Below are 20,264 nucleotides of genomic sequence, written 5' to 3' on the forward strand. Positions count from 1 at the left end.
CTGGGCCTGTGATTTCTGGCTTCCCCCGGGGATGTGTTTTTTCTTTATGTGTTTCTAAAAGTTTCAACTGAATGCATTGATTTGGGGGCAGGAAATATGTTCGGGTGGTACACATGGGTCTACAGTGAAAAACATCCTTCCTACCTCCCCCTTCCTGACCTGGCTTTCCTTCCTGGGAGAAATAACACTCCCGGTTTCTTTTTCTTTTCTTTTCTTTTTTTTTTTTTTTTAAGATTTTATTTATTTATTTGAGAGAGAGAGAGTGAGAGACAGCACGAGAGAGAAGAGGGTCAGAGGGAGAAGCAGACCCCCCGCTGAGCAGGGAGCCCGACGTGGGACTCGATCCTAGGACTCCGGGATCATGACCTGAGCTGAAGGCAGTTGCTTAACCAACTGAGCCACCCAGGCGCCCCACTCCCGGTTTCTTGAGAAGCTTCCAGAAATATTCTAGGCTTAATAAATCTTGGCTATTCTTCTCATCTTTGTGGTGGCTGTGTTGATTAGCTACTCCTGCAACCAGAAAGCCTTGCTCTGGGAGAGAGGAGAGGTGGAGGAGCTTACTCTGTGCGGTAGACGGTCGGAACCAGCATGCCTCCTTCTGCCCAGTGGACACCGACGCCCGGGAAGGGAGGCTCACTCTGCGGACAGGCTCTAAAGAAGGTCTCGCTCTTCTCAGGGATGCTGGCATCTTGCTTCTGCTTCTCCTCAGAACGGAGCCCGCTGACTCTCCCCCCAGGGCTGTCAATGCTGCTCTTCCTTCCATGCAGATCGGAGGTTCTGTGGAACTGCTTATCAGAAACCCCCTCTGAGGCAGGGTCATCAAAATCAGGAGAAAGAGAACGCAGAGCTGCTGCTTCTGGATGCTGGATGGAACTTCACGGGCCCCTGGGCCTGGGACACTGTGCATGACTAGGTGTGTGCCTTTCTAAAGAGGGGCCCCCAATTTCTCATCATTTGAGAAAAAAGTCCTGAGCAGGGGGTGGGGTGGGAAGGCTTAGGAACCATGACTTGAAAGGAAAAGGAAGGTTCTAGAATGTTCAATAAAAGGCCATCAAACTGTTTGCAGAGCCCTGGAACATGGTCCCCTCCGAATGCTAAAGTAAGTAAGGGGCTCCCTGGGAGGCTGGGTGAAAAGGGAGGTCTCCGAGGGGTGGGTGGGATAGGTGTGAGAAGCGCTGGGTACACCTCAAAGGACATGTTTGTGTGAGGCCTGGGTGTTAGTGGCTGTGTGTGTGTGAGACTGGATGAAGGTGTCAGAGGCTTGAAGTGGCCTGTGTGAGATGGGCTGGGGTGGCGGAGGAGGGAAAAGAAGGGGCTGCACCCCCTCGGGCTCCTATGGGCAGCAAGGCGCCTATCTGAGAGGCACCGGGCGTGTGCACGTGTGCGTGTGTGAGTGCACGCGCGCGTGTGTGAGTGTGTCTGCTACCAAGACACCCACGCTGCCCCCCCCACACCCGCCGCGGAGGAGGGAGATCTTTATCTGGTCCCCTAGGTGCTTCAGGAGTTTCAGAGTTTCTCACCAGCCTGCTCTCTCCCCGTCCCCACCCCAGGCCTTGCCCCCTCCATCCTCTGCACAGGAAGTGGGCTGGCCCTGGGGTTTTAGTCTTTGCCGGCCTCATCACCCAGCTACTACCTGGGCTGCCTCAGTTGGAGTCGGAGCAGGGCCCTGGGGAGATGGCTGTGGACCCAGCAGTGGAGAGATCCCAAGAGCGTGCGCGGCAGCCCCATGTTTCAGCCAGGTGACTTTGCCCTCACCCTGCCCCCGTCTGGTTCCCGGCAACCTGCGGGGGCTCCCTCTCGGCACTGCCACCAGCCCGGGGCTGGAAGTGAAGGTCATGGGACAACTTTCACCTCTCACTTAGATGCCCCAGGAGATTCTGCTGGAACTTCCATCTCCGAGCCCTCCCGGCCCCCAGCCTTATCTTGAAATCCCTCAAGGATGAGGCAGGTCCTGATCTCATGGCCCTAGTTCTGGGCTACCCCTCTTTCCCAGCGCATCCCTGGGGAAGCTGCTCTGGGACGAGGGGCTTCCCAACCCAGAAGGGGTGAGGAAAGAGGCAGGAAGGCAGGAAGACTGGGGGGGAGGTCAGCTGAGCCCCAGATGGAGGGCACTGGGGTGTGGGGTGGGGGGACCCGCGAGCCCCCTCCTGGTGGCTGTGGAAGGGGACCCACACTGGGGAAGGACACACACTGGGGAGGCATCCCTGTGTAAAGTGCTCCTTAAGAGGCTATGGGGTGGGAGCGGAGGGAAGGGGCCCCTCTGAGACTTGGCCATGAAGTGGGGTTGCCTCCTCTCCGGGAGCCCTGGGTTGGGGGGGCCAGACCTGCACGTTTGAGTCTAGATTTGTCCCTCCCTTGGCCGTGTGAGCGGGCAGGTCAGTAGTGTCCCTAGGCACCACTGGAGGGGATGGGACTCCATCTCTGGGGCTGCCCTCTCTCCTGGGGAATGAGGCCTCCTGCCCTGAATGATGTTAGGAGCACCGCAGGGGTGGGATGGGATGGCTGAGGGGCAGAGCCACTTCTGAGGGTCCCCCTTCCTAGTCCCACAGCTGGGATTCCGAGCCCAGCTGGGGAGATGCTCCTGGAGTTAAACAGCAAGAGGCCAGCCCCCCTGCCCATCTGCCCACCACCCTGTGTGTGTGTGTGGCGGGGGGGTGGCCAGGAGGACCAGGGGAGATGGCACCCATCACGGCCGGCGGTCTGGCTGCTGTGCTCCTGCCTCTGGTCCTCGCCCCGCCCCCCGGCGCCCCATGGCCCACAGTGTCAGCCCCGGCGGTGGCAGGAAACCAGGCAGTACTGACCGCGGTTCAACCCCCGGCTCGGCTGCACTCTGGCCTGGGCGAGAGGCTTACCGGCCTCGGCCTCCTCATCTGAGAAAAGGTGTCATAATGGTACCTACTCCCAGGGTGGCTGTGGGGACCAAGCGAGGTGATATCTGCTGAGTGCTAAGGACCTAGGCACAGAACGAGAGCCGAGTATTAGTCACCATCCCTGTCACCATCATCACCATCGTCATCATCATTGTCCCCGTCATTATCATCTCCTCACTTGGCATCAGATGACTGGCTTTGAGTCCAGCTCCCCGGGCAGCGCTAAGCTCAGTCTTGGCATCTGTCAACGGGGGGTGACGACAGCCACCTTCCAGGGTTGCAGTGGGGACCTCATGAGTCAGTGAGTGTGGTTGTGCAGCCGTGAAGGGCAGGGTGCGTGGGTGTGCGTGAGAACCCAGGACCTACGGTGCTTAGGACTCAGAGGTCCTGCTTGTTCTCCCTGAGGCTGGGCCCGTGGCCTTGAGCAGGTTCCTTAGCCTCCCTGGGCCTCCGCGCCCTGCTCTGCTGGAGGGTGCAGCCTCGGCGCCGGCCAGGAGCCCTCCCTGCCCCGACCGGCTCTGGACGAGCCCACGCTCCCCTCCCTGTGCCCTTTGCAATCGTGATGTACATCACTGCACCCTTTCTGCTATGAGTGGCGGGGAACTCATTCTAGACAATGCTTCTGCTCCCGCCGGCTCGCCTCTGCTGGGGCTGTGGTTTGGCCTTGACCTTCCTGTGATCTTGCACGCCTTTGCCCCGACCCTCCTCCCCTCATCCTGAGGCTCTATACCCGCTCCTGTCCTGGGCATGGGGTTGTCTTGCCGGCTGGTGCTGGCCTGGGGTGACACCCTCCAGGGAGAGGATAGTGCCATGCTCCAGGGCCATGATTGAGTAGGGGGGCACAGGAGGGCTCGCTGGACCCCTTGAGGGTCCCAACGCTGTGCCCTGTGCTGTTGGGGGGGTTCCCAAGGAAAAAGGCAACCAGCCCCCATCCCCTACCCCCCCCCCGGGGAGCTCCCCCTCCTGTGGGGATGGTGGGCCAGGCAAGGAGGAGCCCATAGGTACCTCTCTGGGCTCCTTTTCGAACCCAAGCCAGACACCTGACAGTTGGCCTGTGCCCTTGCTGGGCCCTGACTCCTCGACTCCAGGGCCAGGAGGCTGTTGGCCTTACCTCTGGGACCAGTGCCCAGGACAGGGTCTGGGCAGGGCCGAAGGACATGAGGGAATAGGCCCTGGGGGTGAGTGAGCTGGGAATGAAATCCCAACTCTGCCTCTTCTGCGCACGTGACCTTGGGGGGGTTAATGACTCAGAGCCTTAGCTCCTTCGTCTGTGTAAGGGGATAGATAACACAAGCACCCAGCCCACACGCTGCTGGGAAGAGAAGATGATCTAGTGTAGTAAAGTGCTGGGCACAGCGTGAGTGCTCAGTACGCCCGAGTATTGCTGGCACATAATCAGTACATGAGTATCAAGCATGTCAACTGTCTCGGTGGTGGGGGAAGATAGAGTCAGAGAAGTTACAGGAGCCCCTGCCGGGCTCTGGGCCATCTGCCCTGGCGCAGATTCCACATCTGCCTCTTATCAGCTGTATGACCTTGGGCAGTTTGCTTTATGTCTCTGTGCCTCAGTTTCCCCACCTGAAAATGCAGATAATAAGAGTATCTCCAATAGAGTTCTAATTGCTTCATTTAAGGAGTGTAAGACAGCCTGGCATCTAGGAGCCTCCTGATGAGGGTTTTAGGTGTGATTAAGGGGGCAGCAGGGCAGAGAAGAGGTGAGCTCTAATCCCAGCTCTGTGCTGGCCTCCCTATGTGGACCTGAGCAAATCTTTCCTTTTTCTGGGCCTCAGTTTCCCCAGCTTTTGAACAAGGAGGTGGGCTCACTCAGAGAGCCCTTTCAGCCCTGACAATGTACGGCTCCCTGAATCCCTGAAGGAAGGAAGTATGTGTGGGGCTGAGGGACCAGCAGGTGTAAAGGCCCTGAGGCTGGATGGTGTTGGCTTGGTAGAGAGCAGAACGGGGAACGCTGAGATGGGCAGGGCTCAGCCTGCCTCTCAGAGCAGCGAGGGACCTGGAGCAGGTGTTCACTTGTGCTTTCTCCCCTTCTTCCTCCCTCTAGGGCTCCCTTCCCCAGCTCCCACCCATGGATGTGATGGCAGCTCCTGGTCTGTCTTGGTGTCTGTCCCTCCCTGTCTTCCTCCTGGCTCTGGCCATCCCTCAGGGATCCACAGCGGCGAATGGTGAGGACCCTGGCATCTGGATAGCTGCGCTTTCTCTTGGGAAGGTGGCCAACACCCTTGTAGAACCCCTTTCAGGACCCCTGCTTCTCGGCAGAGGCCCGTCAGCAGGGGCAGGAGGCAGGGGAGGAGGGAGGCAAGGGCAATGGGACCAGAGATCAGGTGTCCACCTTCTCCCTTGGCCCTTCTGTCCTGTCCCTGTTGCACCCATGTGTCTCCCCACGCCAAAGGAAGACACTGGCTTTTCATGCCCGCTCTGCCTCGGCCTGCCCACGGGAACTTGCAGGTTCTGGGGCTCAGTGTTGTCCTCTCTGAAATGGATCCACTGAGTTCCTTTCTGCCCAGCAGGGCTGTCTCCCTCCTCATCTGGTAGGCACAGGGTGCAGGGAGCAGGGTGGTGGGTGAGCCCTGGGGGGCTGTGAACACCCCGTGGCCAGCCACTCATGCCTCATCTTGTCAGCAGACACTTCCAAGCTCACATGCTTCTACAACTCAAAAGCCAACATCTCCTGTGTCTGGAGCTGGGATGGGGACCCGCAGACCACGTCCTGCAAGATCCACGCTCATCCGGATAGACGGTGAGTGTGGGGTTGACCAGCAAAACAGTAGCATCTCAGGATTGGGAGGTGGTGGTTCTTATCATCACTGGTGTTTAGACTCTCGGGATTCCTTACTGGTAGACTCCAAGATGTTGCACTTTGAGAATTTGGACTGATAGGACCCACAGACTCTTGGTATCACAGAAGTCTGGAAAATGTAGGAGTCTGATGTTTAGATTCCTAGAACCAGGGTGGAAGTGAGCAGTGGGGGTCCAGTCTACAGTGGAGGGGCCGGGGACGAGCTAGACAGGGTAGTTTGGGGACACTGGGCTGTGCGGCTGATGGGCCAAGGTTAGAGTCGATTTAGAAGCAAGGGGGCAGTCAGAAAGGGGGCTCCCCAAGCTTTTTGTGAGACTCCGAGGGCAGCTGTGGGAACAGGGGCCTGGGGCATGGTTGGGAGCATGGGGGCTGAGAGGGAGTCAGAGAAGGGTCTGCCGTGATCTGGACATCCTGGTGGCAACAGCAAAAGAGCCTTTGGGTTTGGCCATGGCCTTGGGTAGGTGGTGATTCCACAGGGTTCCAAAGGCTCCTTCCAGCTCCATGGGAAGACTCTGGAGGGCTTTAGGTGGGGAGGCCAACATGTCCTGAACTGCTTGTTTCTCAAAGATCACTGTGGCTACTGTGGGGCTAGGCTGGGGAGGGCAAGAAGAGGTGCTCGCGATGGGATGTGAAGCAGGTGGGGGAATGGGGGTCTCTGCCGAGGTTGGCATAGAGCCCCGCCCAGACTGGCCTTGCTGCATGGGGGGCCACCCCGAGGGCTGGTTCTGGGGGTCCCTCCTTTTGTCCTAAGGAGGTTCTTTTGCCTTGAAAGGCCTTGGAACAAATCCTGTGAGCTGCTCCCGATGAGCCTGGCATTCTGGGCCTGTCACCTGGTCCTTGGATCCCCAGATGTGAGTAATGGGAGCTGAGAAGAGAGCCCCAGGGAGGGCAGGTGCAGAGGGGGGTCCTTCCAGGGGCAGAGCTGGGGCCCAGCGAGCCCAGTGGCTTTGGCTACAGACTGCGGCACAGCAGCCTGCCCGGGGCAAGAGAGGTGGAAGGAAGCAGGGCAGCGTCCAAGGCCAGAACTCAGGGCCGATTGGGGGTTGAGGGATCTGTGGTCCGAGCTGCTCGGTCGTTCTGCCTCTGCTTCACCGCCTCCCCCCATGCTTTGTGGGTCCTGTGACACTTCTGTACTCCTCATCAGGTGGGGGGGGCGCCCACCAATGACAACAACCCCCTCTGACTCTTCCCAAGGCCTTGGCAAGTGCAGGGCAGCGTGGGCTAAAAGGTGCGGATCCCAGAGCTGAAGGTCTGGGGCCAGCCCTGCCTCTGTCGTAACACCGCTGGGTGACATCCGGCAACTGCTGAGTCCTAGGCTGCCCTTCTCGAAACGGCAAGAATGATGGTACCTGCCTCATAGAGCTGTCCTGTGGGTTAAAGCCCTAGGCACCCCACCCAGAACAGAGCATGCGCTTGACTTTGTAGTCCATGGATCCTTGTGACTTTGTGGGTGGGCCCCAGCATTGTCCCCTTCTTGTCAATGAGGAAACTGAGGCTCAGAGAGGCCCTGCCAGGGAGGGGAGAGAGCTGCAATTGAAGCCTCTAGATGGGCTGCCTCTACATGGGCGTGTGGCCACGTCTATGTGGGCGTGCATCAGATTATTGTCTGTCACGCCCTCCTCGGCAGCGGTGGACACCAGGGCTGCCCAGACCACATTTTCCAGCCGTCATCAGGTCGTACCCATTCTTAAGCGGCAGGAGGATGTGGAGATGGGCTCACGCGGCTGGAACCAGACAGCTGTGCCTGTCCCCGTGAGCTCTGCAGAGGGTCTGCCTTCAGATCCTGGCCCCACCTTTTCCTAGCTGTGCGACCTCAGGCAAGGCCCAGCCTCTCAGAGCTTCAGCCTTCTCGGCTGCGGGATGAGAAGAGCCACAGTGCCTGTCCCATAGGGTGATGGGAGAGTTAAATGAGAGAACGTGTGTCCAGCACGCAGAAGAGCTCCCGGGACGGAGGAAGAGCCCAGGACAATGTATTCCTGGCATCTTTACAACGACTATGATCATGCTAATAATGACGATAATACCATCATTATCTGGAAACATCAGGCCCCCAGAGCAACCAGATGCAGGCAGGGGCAGGGTCCTTGGGGTGGAAAGGGAGGAATTATTCCCAGCTCTGGGGACTCTGATGATCAGGTTCAAGGTTTGCTCATGGTAGGCCCTGTGGCAGGTAGGTCAGAAGGACTGTGCCTGGGGTCCTGCACCTGAAAACACCCTCTTGGAACCCAGAGCACAGATCTGGAGAGGACCTGAGGCCCAGGGTCGCAGCTCTGTGGGGGCAGTGGATGCAGAGGCCTGGCTTTGAATCCAGACTCCCCTGCTGACCACATGTGTGACTTCAGGCTTCTCATGTGCATTATGAGGATGGATTGCTATGAGAATCAGCCATAGAAGTGCCTAAGGCACCTGAGCAGTGCCTGCCCGCAGGAGATGCTCACCGCCTGGCCGTATCCTTCCCAAAAAAGTCAGGATGTGGGAATGGGGAGAGACAGGCTTTGACACTCAAAACTATTACACAGGTACAGTTCCAGACCTGCCTTTTCTTGGGGCCTCATCCTGCTTGCACGTCTCTTGTGATGGGGAACTCCCTCCCTTCTGAGGCAGCTCACTTCACTTTAGATCACGGGTCAAATTCTGCTTGCTGTCTGTTTTTATAAATAAAGTTTTATTGGTACACAGCCATGCCCATTCTCCTACAGGGTGTCTCTCACTGCTTTTTACAAGCCAGCAACAGAACTGAGTAGCTGTGACTGAGACCGTTTGATGTGCAAAGCTAGAAATATTTACTCTCTGCACCCTCACAGAAAAAGTCTGCTGACCCTTGTCTTAGCTGGTGGGGCTTGTGAAGGCCCCCACTTTTGTTGCGGTCTTGGTCTTCCCTCTTCCCTGTCCTCCCTGCCCCCCATCCCTACCATGTCCTTCCCTTGCAGGCTCAGAGTCTGACTGCGGCTGACATCGTCCACATGAGCGTGATGTGCCATGAAGGGGAAAGGTGGAAGACACTGATGACCCAGGACTTCAAGCCCTTTGAGAACCGTGAGTGAGGAATTGGGAAGGGTGGGGGGCCTGGGGCAGGCTAGGAACCTCCCGTCCTGTCTTTCTGTCTGGGACCCTCCCCATTCCGGTCTCTCTCCATACCCACGTGTGACCTCTCACTGCCTGCTGCCCTCGGGATGTAGTCCTGGCTCCTTCCCCTGGTATTCAAAGCTCAGGATCTGGTCCTGGTTTCCCAATCTAGCACTCCTCCTCTCGTGGCCTGTATTCCCATCACAACCAAAGGTCAGCTCTCTGAATTCAGCTTGCCCATCCATGCCTCTGAGCCCTTGAATTTGCGGGTGCCACAGCCAGGAAGGCTCTTCCCACCAGGAAAGTTCCCACTCACCCTTCAGGGCTCAGTGAAGAGTCACCTCCTCCAGGAGGACTTCTCAGACTCTCTCAGCCCATCGTACCTCCTCTTTCAGGGTGTTTGTGTTTTTTCAGGGTCCTCACTGCCTGATTCTGGGACTGTCTCCCTCACTGGGCTGTGAGCTCTCTGAGGGTAGAGCGTCTGTCATCCCTATATCTCTACTCTAAGTACCCAGCACCAGGCCTTATCCCGGCAGGGCTCTGGGAAGGTGTTTTGAATGACTGGGTGCCCAGCCCCATCCCCAGACCATCTCTAAGGGAGGCCATCTCTAAGGGAGAAAGGGCGAGATCTAGGCAGGGTTCTCAATGCAGCCCTGCCTTAACTGAATGTGGTCTGCCCAGCAGATCATTTCACACATCTGAGCCTCAGTTTGCCCATCAAGAATGGGGAGAATCGGTTATCTGCCGGACCCTGGTTGCTGTAAGGAGTTTGTGAGACAGACACAGAAACCGCTTAGCACATGTTCAATAGACATTCATGTAGTTCTACAGAGTTCCAGAATTATAAAAACTTAGGTCAGTTTAACTTCAGAATCATAAAATCTTATAATCCTATAAGGATACTGAGATTCAATTAAATTACATGAGATGATCCATGTAAAGCTCTCAGATCCATTCTGGATGCGGCCTTGACTTTTTTCGTATAGTAGATACTTAATCCAGTGCCTATGACGTGCCAGGTAATGCTCCAGGCACCAGGGGTATCTCGGAGAACACAGTCCCTGGCCTCACTGAGCTCCCGGTCTGGCGGGGGAGACAGAAAATGAACAAAGAACCCCAAACAGATATTTGATATGTCAGGTGGGGCTAAGGGCTGGGCAGGGAAATAAAACAGGTGAGGGGGTAGAGAGTGGTGGGTGGTGGCGGAAGGCTTCTCCACGCAGGATCTCTGGGGGGGGGGAGGGCACCCAGGAGGGAGAAATAGCAGGTGCAAAGGTAGAGGTGGGGGTGCGTCTGAGGTTTATCCCCTCAGCATGGTGACCCAGCATCCCCTGAGCTCACTCCCCCTTCCTCTCTCCTGCCTCAGTTCGCCTGATGGCCCCCGACTTGCTCCAAGTCACCGAAGTCGAGACCCACAAATTCAACATAACCTGGAAAGTCCCTCAATCCTCCCACTACATTGAAAGTTACCTGGAGTTTGAGGCCCGGACAAGGTCCCCGGGCCAGAGCTGGGAGGTGAGTGTATGGCCCGGCTCCCACCTGCCCGGACTCCTCTTTGCTGTCCGGGTCACCCTGTCCATCCTTCATGTCAGCAAAGCCACGGCAGCCCCTGGGCAGCCCCTGCCGCTCTCCTGTACTGCCTGCTCTGGCCTCTCCCTCCCCGTATGTGCCCCCGACAACCCAGGGGTTCCAGCTGGTGGCAGATGCCAGAGCAAGAGTTTACATAGCTGAGGGGCAGGTGACTACCCTCTGAGCCCTGGGAAGCCACCTGTCCATGCTTCAAACCCAGCGTGCTCCACAGCCACTGGGGTCTGCCACTTCCCCACTCGCTTCCCCACTCCCAGATTTGCTCACTCAACACTTACTGAGTACTTACTAGGCGCTGGGTGTGGGCTGGCCACTGGGAAGAGGGTGGAGGGCAAAACCGACAAGCTTCTGGAGCTCCGGAAACTCACATGGCGGGTGGGAAGGCAGTCTGCAAACTGGGAGACTGGACACTATGGGATATTGAGAAGGGCTATCAAGGAAACGAAATGGGAGTCCACATTTGGGACGGGCTGGGGCAGGCTACTTCAGACTGGGGGCGCCACTGAAGCCATGACACGGCCTGTGTGTCTGAAGGATGGGGGAAAAAAGCGAAAAGAGTGATCCAGAGGTGGGAGACGTCTCTGGAAAAACGCTCTTCCTGGTTGCGTGGCAAATAGACAGACTGTAGCAGAGTTGAGCTGGAAGCTGGGAGACCAGCTCGTACCTGAGATGGGGGGAGGAGAGAGGGGAGAAGGGGAAGGGTCCAGAATCGCTCTGGTTCCGCAGGTGAAACCAGCTGCTTGGCAGCAGGCTTTGTGTGTGGAGGATGAATGAGAAGGAGGGGTTCAGGCTGCCCTTGGGGCTTGGGGCTGAGTAGTCAGGGATCGTGGGGGGAGAGTGGCGGGGGGTGGGGTGGGGAGGAGGGTGGCTGGCGGGGAGGAAGGAAGGTGTTATCTGCTCAGCCTCCCAGCCAGCCCTGCCATGGGAGGTGAGGTGAGCCGTGGAGACCCCTCTGCTCTGACAGACCCCCGCCTGTCTCTGCCCCAGGAGGCCTCCGTGCTGATCCTCAGGCAGAACCAGCAATGGATTTCCCTAGAGACACTCACTCCAGGCACCCTGTATGAATTTCAAGTGCGGGTCAGGGCCCACCTAGGCAGCCACAAAGCTTGGAGTCCCTGGAGTCAGCCGCTGCCCTTCAGGACGCCAGGTACCAGGGACAGAAGGGGTGGGACGGAGCTCAGATGGGAGGGGATGGCTGGGGTGTGGCCTGGGGGCAGCTGGTGGGGGGGGCCTGGGAGGGGTACAGGGCTCAGACCCAGTCGTGCTCATCTGCTATTATTAGCTCACTCGTTGTGACCCTGCAGGGTGAGCAGTGTGGCCGGGGTGGGCTGCTCTCACCTGGAAGCCTCAGTTTCCTCGTCTGTAAAGTGGGTACTGTGCTCCCCGGCAGGGCTGCTGTGATGAGGCACGCAATGTCCCTTGTCAGCCCGGTACACAGCAGGTCTGCTGGGCCAGCCGGGACCTGCGAAGGCCTTGGGTCTGAGGTCGGCCTGTCCCTCAGCACCAGGGTGGCAGCGGGGGGGATGCTGGAGTGATCTGGGCGAGCGGGGGCGCCTCTCTAACCCCTCTCCCTGCTTCTCCTCCTGCCCCTGGGTAGCCTCAGAGAAGCAGACTCTGACCTTTCTTTGGCTTGGCCCCATGATGTTGGGCGTCATCTGTGTCTCTGGCTTTATCATCTTGGTCTGCTTGTTGGCCAACTACCAGTACATCGGACCATGGTAAGAGCCCTCCCTTCCCGCTCCTTCGTGCTCTCATCTGACAATCTGACACACACACCCCCTGTCAGGTCAAGCCCTCGGCTGCTCCCACACACCAGTGCTCCCTCCGCCCTCCCCAAAGTCTTCCCTGCCTAACACCTGGCTTTTCCTTGTCACCCCAAAGATGGAAGCCCAGGGAACCAGCCTGAGGGGAGCAGGGGAGGGAAAGCCCCATGGAGGCCCCCCCAGAGCATTACTCTTGGGTGTTGAGTACACATACACACATGTGTGCAAATGCCAACTGTCTCTATGTGTGTGTCCTCGTGGATCTCTCTAGATCCCGGCATTCATTAGCTTATTCCTTTATTAGTTGAGAGTGCCAGCTCAGTGCCAGGCCTGGGAAGACAAGGGCAAACATATGCATGCGGTTCCATCTTTATGGAGCTCATAGTCACGTGGGAGAAGGCAGATATTTATAAATCATACACAAATACAATGACACACCCTAATAGGATGGTAAAGGAAGGTACTCGATGGATTGGAAACAGACAACGGGGAGAGGAACCTTGGTTGAGGGGTGGCTGGCAGAAGCATGCCCAAGAAAGTGAGGACTCCCTTGAGATCTGAAGGAGGAGCTAACCAGGCAGGGTGGAGGTGGTGGGGAGTGCATCAGAAACAGAAGAAACAGGGTGTGCAAAGGCCTTACATAGGAAGGAGGGAGGAGCATTACAACAACTGAGAGTTCAGGGAGGCAGGTGTGGTTGGAGACAGAAGGGGTGGAGGAGAGGGCCGACCTGAGCCTGAACATCTAGACGGGAGGCAGTCAGGCTTTCTGGGGCCTTGAGGCTATGACCACATTTTGAGGTAGGTGCATATAGATACTGGGGAACTCAGCTTGGCAAGCAGAGCATGGGCTGGAATTCAGCACCCACTCAATACCCCCCTAAAACCAGGTGCCCTTAGGCAGTGCACAACCTGAACCACCATCCATGACAGCCTGGATAAGAAGACACACAATCTGGCCTCTCTCCTACCTCCTGCCTCCTCGTTCACTCTACTCCAGACACCTGGCTCTGTGTGGTCCCTGACCACTCTGGTTCCTGTGGTCCCCCACCCCCACATCCTTCTTTTGCACAGCCCTCTGCTTTTTGTTTCCATAGAATGAATGGTCGTGTTGCACCTTTGGTTCGTGTCTGTCTCCCTGTTAGAATGTCAGTTCCTTAAGATCAGAGACCTTCTCTGTCCACCATTCTTATGTCCCCAGGACCTAGTCCAGCACCCTCCCTTCCTGGGAATTCACTTGGTATTGATCCAACAGACGAATGTGGAGTGGCTCTGTACCCTACCTTCAGGGCTGTGGGTGCCCGCCGATACCGTGGCCCCCTTCCCTTCTCATCCTCCTTCTCTCCCTGCTCCTCCGCTGTTCAGGCTGAAGAAGGTTCTGAAGTGCCACATCCCAGACCCCTCGGAGTTCTTTTCCCAGCTGAAGTCAGAGCATGGAGGAGATTTCCAGGTAGGAGTCTGGGGCTGGAGGAGAGAAGCAGGCAGCTGGCTCAGGCTGGCAGGGGGGGTGGCCAGAGGTGTGAGTGAGTGGGGGCACAGGAAGAGTGGGTCTGCACTTTGTGAAAGGAGACAAATACCGAAGTGAGTGGCTTCTGGGCTGGGTGTGGGCCCCTTTCCCCAGCTCTGGTACCAGCCTTCTCAGGCTGAAGAGCACCTCCCATCTGAGCCAGACTGCCTGGGTTTTAATCCCGGCTCCAGCCCTTCCTGGCTGTGTGACCTTGGCGCGTTTTGGAATGTCTCTGTGCTAGTTCGGGGAGGGAAAGAGTGTTACTGTGTGGTTGGGCCTGAGATCATGCCTGGCACACAGTAAGTGCTCAAGGGGCCCTAGCTAGAATTGCTGTCACCGGTCTGTTGACTGAGCAGGACTTGCCACTTCTCCACACCCTTCCCCCCCGCCCCCCGCTTGTGCAGACCCTCTTCATGGGCAGTGGTTCCTCTCCCCACTGCAGAAAGCCCTGAGTGGGCTCCACACCCTATCCCCCATGGTAACAAGTCCTTGAGCCACTTCTCATCAATTGATGCGGAGTCACTGGGAAAGTGCTGGCCCAGATAGTAGTAACACTCTGAGCCCCATTAAACCTCAGTTATCTCCCCTCCCTGAGCCCACACTTGCTTCAGGAAGGAAGTGTCGAGGGGGAAGGGGGTTGTGGTGGGCTGCTTCGATCACCTTCCCCTCCCCAGGCTCTCTAGATTTGGCGGAGGATGAGATGGGGCTGGAGGGAGATCAGCAGGAGCACGGAGGGGCTGGAAAGCCATACTGGGCCAGAGGTGTCAAGAGTTGGCTTTGGAGTTCTCCATTATGGCTGATCAGGACCCCTTCTGGAATTCTTTGGAAAACTCCCAAGACTGGGGATAGCTGACCTACAATTCTCTTGATGTGGGGGAACGTATCTCCTTAAAATTCTTCCTAAAGCCCTAAAGGTAGTGAGCACCCCATCAACAGAGGCATTCTAGCAAGCCTTGGCTTACTATGTGTCAGAAATATAGCAGAAGGGATTCCTGGTTGAAGGCTGGACTAGAGGCATCCTTAGTCCTCTTCCAGGATGAAATCTTCTTGATTCTATGTGACTAGGACATTTTGAGGTGGGAGTGGGCTCCATCCTGGAGAGGTACAAACCACTCCATCTTCCCATGAGTTCATCCCCAGGTCTAGATGCTTGTCCCAGACCTAGGGTGTGGAGAGGGTATCCCAAGGAAGCCCTGGGGAGGCACAGTGTGGTTGGGGATTGGGGCTGGCCAAGAGGGACCGCACCCTCTCCTCTGCATCTGGGGGGGAGGCCTGCTCCTCTCTCTCTTCCCCAGGACCTCTGGCTACCGGGCCACAAGGCCCACTGCCCCCCTATCCATGGGACCCGGGCGTATGTGTGCCAGTGTGTGAGGGTGTGTGTGAAGAGGGATACATTTCTCTTTGCACCCGCCTTCCACCTCCACTTCAGGGCATTGTGGACGGAGGCCCGGGCCCAGGAAGTGGCTGACCACGCACACCTCTGAGAGGGGCCAGCGAGGCCCTGGCACACCAGTGCAGGCCACAGGCCTGGCCTCTCCTTCTTCTGGTTGCATGCCCAGCACCACCTGCCTGGCCCTGCCCCCTCCACTGCCTCTTCCAGGGCCGGACCCTACCCGCCTGACCCCCCTCCCCCGGCCCCGGACCTGCACTCTCCCTCTCTTCTCAGCCTGCTGGGCACAGGAGTGTGGGAGGAGCCCGTCGGGCCTGGTCCCTGTGCCCAGGGGACCCCCAGTCCAGCTGCTGAGGGCTCCCAGGACAGAGGGCTGTTGGGGTTCTCAACTGTAACCACCCGCGGCCCCCATCACACCCCTGAGGGCCTGCTGTCCCTTATGCCTCTGCGGGTGGTCTGCCTTTCACGCTGGGCCAGGGACTTCTGCCTTCATTTTATTTGGCATCCTCCTGCTGGCCCACAGTAAGGAAGCTGGGAAAGAGGGGGCTAAGTGTTGTGCAATTGAGGCTCAGAGAGGTGCAGTGACCTGCCCAGGGTCACACAGTCAGTGAGGACCTGGGCTCTCCAGACTCCAGAGCCACTGGGAAGTGCTCTGGTGGGCACTTTCTTCTCTCTGCGGAGGGACTGTGTGGCAGGTGGGGGCCGCACAGCACTGGGGCGGGGGGTGGAGAATTGCAGGACCATCCGCGCCCATCAGAGATTTTGTCAGGGAGCCTGTTCCCAGCTCTCCCACCGCTGGCTGTGTGATCAGGACCAAGGCCACGTCCCCTCTCTGGGCATCTGTAAAGTGAACAAGATGGGCTCCAGGGCCCTTTCGGCTTTGACACTGGTTTGTGGACTCCCACACTTGTGCTGGCCCCCACCTGACGCATGGAGGCTTTCCCCCTCTGCCTGGTGCCTAACGTGGTGCCAGGCTCACAGCAGGCGCTCCAGAAACAGTCCCTCATCGAAACGACACATCCCCTGGGCACCTACAGGAAGCACCCTCCCTGGGCTGACCCCGAGTGTTCCCCAAGCCGGTTGGGGGGGGTACAGTCAGGGAGGCCTTCCTGGAGGTAGCAGCCCTGAGTAGACTGTAGTTAGGAGTTGTTTCTGAGAGTCTGGGGGAGGCACTCCACTCACGTTCCATCTGCTCTCTCTACCTGCAGAAGTGGCTCTCCTCGCCCTTCCCCTCGTCATCCTTCAGCCCCAACGCCCAGGCAGCCGAGATCTCCCCGCTGGAGGTGTTGGACCGGGACGCCAAGGCCACACAGCTCCTCCTGCTGCAGCAGCAGAAGGGACCCTCACCCTCCACGGAGACCAGCGGCCATTCGCTGACCAGCTGCTTCACCAACCAGGGTTACTTCTTCTTCCACCTCCCTGATGCTGTGGAGATCGAGGCCTGCCAGGTGTACTTCACCTATGACCCCTGCACAGAAGAGCCCGAGGAGGGCAGGCCCGGGGAGCCCGAGGGGCCTCTCCTCCCGCCCCTGCTGCCCCCGCCAGCGGAGGACGATGCCTACTGCACCTTCCCCCCGGGGGATGACCTGCTCCTCTTCTCTCCCGGTCTCCTGGGTGGCCCCAGCCCCCCTAACCCTGCCCCGGGGGGCGCTGGAGCTGGTGAAGAGAAGCTGCCCCCCTCTCTGCAGGAGGGAGCTCCCAGAGACTGGGCCCCCCAGCCCCTGGTGCCTCCCACCCCAGGAGCGCCTGACCTGGGGGATAGCCAGCCACCCCCAGAGCATGCCCTGCGGGAAGCAAGAGGGGAGGTCCCAGCCCCTGGCCCCGGGGAGGGGGTCAGCTTCCCCTGGGCTAGTCTCCCCGGGCGAGGCCAGGTCAGGGCCCCTACCTTCTGCCTGACCCTGAACACCGATGCCTACCTGTCCCTCCAAGAGCTGCAGAATCAGGACCCGGCTTACTTAGTGTAGACCGATGACCAGGCAGGTCGCTGCCCACTGTTGTGCCGGGCCCACGTGAGGGCTCTTTGTCCTCAAGGCTCGTCCACTGCTGAGTCACCCAGCGTCTAGCTACCCCCTGGACATCTCTGCCCCGAGGGCCCCCACCCAGCCCTGCACACTCAGCTGTTCACTTCCAAAACCGTCATTGCTGCTCCCTGGTTCCGTGGCCCAAGCCAAGAACTGCAGCGGGTGGGGGCACTGGGACTCCCCTCATCTGCAGTGGAGTCCCATGGCTTTTGCCTCTAAAGCATCCCTCCTCCCCAGCCCTGCAAGGACTCTTCACGGAGAGTTTTTGGGGTTCTCCAGGGATCTTCACCGTGTCCTCCTCCCTGGGTTTCCCGCCCCAGTGCACCCCCTCTTGCCCATCCTCCACAGGGCAGCCAGAGTGCTCTCTCTGAACCACAAATACGGCTCTGCTGCCCCTTGTTTAAACCCTGCCATGGCTCCCCGCTGCCCTCACACCACTTCTTGGCCTAGCTCTTGCTCCTCCAGCATCATGCTGGGACATTCCCTTCTGGAACCCTCCCAGTGGTCCTACTGAGGCACCAGCAGCTCCCTCACGCCCCCACACCTTTGCACATGCTGTTCCCTGTACCTGCAGTGCTCTCTCCTCCCTCATCTAGGTGACAAACCCTCTTATGCCTCAAGGGTCTGTTCTGCTTCCCTTGAAGGAGACACTGCCTCCATGAATGTGCCCAAACTTCGAGATTCGGTCCCGGAGGGGGTTCTCAGGGTCATGGGATGGCTAGACAAAGCGGCCCTGTCACTTCACCCTTGGGATCTCTTGTGACCTCGGCATGCTTAGCTCCTGGGTCCCTGCCACTGTGGCCCAAGTACGGTCGCAAATCCCCGGCGAAAGTCGACACTGGCTGGATCTTTCCATAGCGGTTTCACAGACTCGGGAGGCCTGCTGCTGGAAAGTAAACGCCTCCCAGTGGCAGGTTCTGAGGCTGTCAGAGAGAGTCTAGACCTTTACTGGAGGGATCTCTAATGCAGCTCAGGGGCTGGCACCCCCGCACCCAGAAGAGCAGCTCGCTCACCGCACTTCACAGTGCGCTTGGCACCCTCATCATATTCCCTGGATGAATTAATGAACTATCTGGGACCACCTTGCTTGGCCTCCCGGTGCCCGGCTACCTTCACACAGGGGGCATCGTCCCCCTCTGAGGTCAAGACACAGAGAGGCGAAGCCCCATGCTCACTAGGTTCCAGAATGCCCATTCCAGCAAGAGGCTCGTCTCCTTTCAGGGCAATCCTCCCTGCAACCCAAACACAGACACACGGGGCCGGCCCCTTCCTTCTCGGTGCTCACCACCACCTCTCCACTTCTCTTCCCTCTGTCCCTGACACAGATCACACCTGTGATGTCTGCCGCAACCTTCCTCTCACACTAAAAGTCTCTGCCAAGAAAGCACGCCTTCCCGGGTCACCAAGCTGTGAGCGCGGTGTGCCTGCACTTATAGGCCCTGCGCCTAGCTGATTGGGTGGGGACCTGACACAAGCCCACCCACAGGCCGACAAGCAGCCTATGAACTGGCTCAGAAAAGAAGCTCCACCCAATCAGGGAGGCCGGACCTGAACTGGCCAATCATATTTCTCTCAGTCTTGAGCCTTTTGAACTCAGGGAAAGAGGGAGGTCCCTGGGAGCAGGTGCCTCGGGAGAAGGAGCTGGGAGAAACCTGCGGAGGAGTTCAGCCCCGTTAGCAGAGGGCATCTGGCTCTGCTACCCAGACTCCTGCTGCCAGAGGGGCTGCTGACTGTTCGCTCAAGATTGTTTTCCTTATGCCCGAAATAAACTCCCCTTTCCTGAGGATGTCTGAGTCTTGGATCCTTACCACGAAAGAGCTTAATTACCTGGCTCCTTCCCACCTCCTGCCATACGACGCCATGTGTTCCGGGCCACGAGGCTCCTCAGTCCTGGCCTGAGCATCAGACCCAAGCTCCGTGCCCAGACCCTTGCTCTGTGTCCCAGGGCAAACTGTGAAACCTCTCTCCAAGTCAGTCTCTGCTTTGAAGAGTTCTTGGGACAGTTACAGTTCTCAAGCCTCGGGCATTTGTGCTATATGTATTTTCAATGTACCATCTCTGTTATTGTTTACTTAATATTTTTCTTCAAATCCATTCACTTTTTGGTTTAAATACTTTTATTTAAAAAGAAAAACCTTTGTATTGCTTCTTTAAATGGAAAAGCTGATACTCACTATAAATAAAAGGTAACTATAAAAAATAAATACAATAAAATAAAATGTCTCAATTCATTGCCTGCTGGAAATCTGCTCTCTTAGTTTAAAGGGGGGATAAGCAAGTGTTGGGAAACTGTTGAGGACATTCCAGCCAGCACCAAACGGTGAGAAAGCAAAAAGGTTGTAAAAGGAATATCTTTTTTGCTAGTAAGAGTCAGGTTTATCTTATTCTGTGTCTGGGCACCATCCGACATGGTCTCATGGGAAAATAAAAATAAAATATCATAAAAATATAATTGATATGTATATTTAATATAATATAAATTAATAATATAGACAGAATACATAATAAATATAAATACAATGAAATAAATGTAATTTTAATATACATATATTTATTATTTAATAATAAATAAATATATATAATTTTATGTATATAATTTATATATAAAATATATAAAGATTATATATATTTAATTAAATAATTTATATATATAATTTATATATATAAATTATATTAAAACTCATATATATATATGTATAATTTTTTTTTCTTCTATGCCTTTGACTGAATAGTTGGACCAGATCGTGGATGGCAATATCTGGCATTCATAAAGCTGCACCGGTGGCAGACATCACTAATCAATTGCACCCACTCACGGCAGACATTGTTAACCGATCATGGCTCTCCTTCTTGTGAAGTTTGAGGACAGCTTTAGATTATGTAGGCAGGTCCTGATTTATCATAGCTGGCACCTGGTGACATAGCTGGACCAGATCATCCCTCAGGTTCCTTCCACAACGGAAGGTCTTATCTTTCCAGACTGATTTTCCAGGCAGGGAAAACTGAACCTGAGGTGTTGGAGGCTGGAAAGCCAAGAGGGGCCTATGAGCAGGCACACCCAGGGAACCCAGTTGTCCCCACCATGTCTGACAAGAGACTTTAGCTGGCAGTGAGCAGAATGAGGGGCCGCCTTGCACCAGGTAGAGTGATGGGCCAGAAGCTACAGTGTGACATGTCCAGGGTGGATTAGAGTTTGTGCCTCGGGAGACGGGGTAAGGAGGGAGCAGCTGGTAGGGGGGGCAAGGGTG

General features: G+C 56.8%; 1 protein-coding gene across 1 annotated transcript; it reads left to right on the forward strand.

Annotated features, from left to right (window-relative positions):
- Positions 1-1,633: 1,633 nt before the first annotated feature.
- On the forward strand, positions 1,634-18,802 carry IL2RB (interleukin 2 receptor subunit beta). The gene is made up of 10 exons (XM_034987577.1): positions 1,634-1,739; positions 4,930-5,050; positions 5,511-5,625; positions 6,458-6,536; positions 8,616-8,721; positions 10,118-10,266; positions 11,326-11,485; positions 11,936-12,056; positions 13,464-13,548; positions 16,204-18,802. The coding sequence occupies exons 2-10, from the start codon at positions 4,954-4,956 to the stop codon at positions 16,957-16,959; spliced, it is 1,668 nt and encodes a 555-aa protein (XP_034843468.1). The 5' UTR covers positions 1,634-1,739; positions 4,930-4,953; the 3' UTR covers positions 16,960-18,802.
- Positions 18,803-20,264: the final 1,462 nt, after the last annotated feature.

Source organism: Mirounga leonina, unplaced genomic scaffold (assembly GCF_011800145.1).
Source record: "Mirounga leonina isolate KUSES-001 unplaced genomic scaffold, KU_Mleo_1.0 Mir_418, whole genome shotgun sequence".
NCBI classification, from domain to species: Eukaryota; Metazoa; Chordata; class Mammalia; order Carnivora; family Phocidae; genus Mirounga; species Mirounga leonina.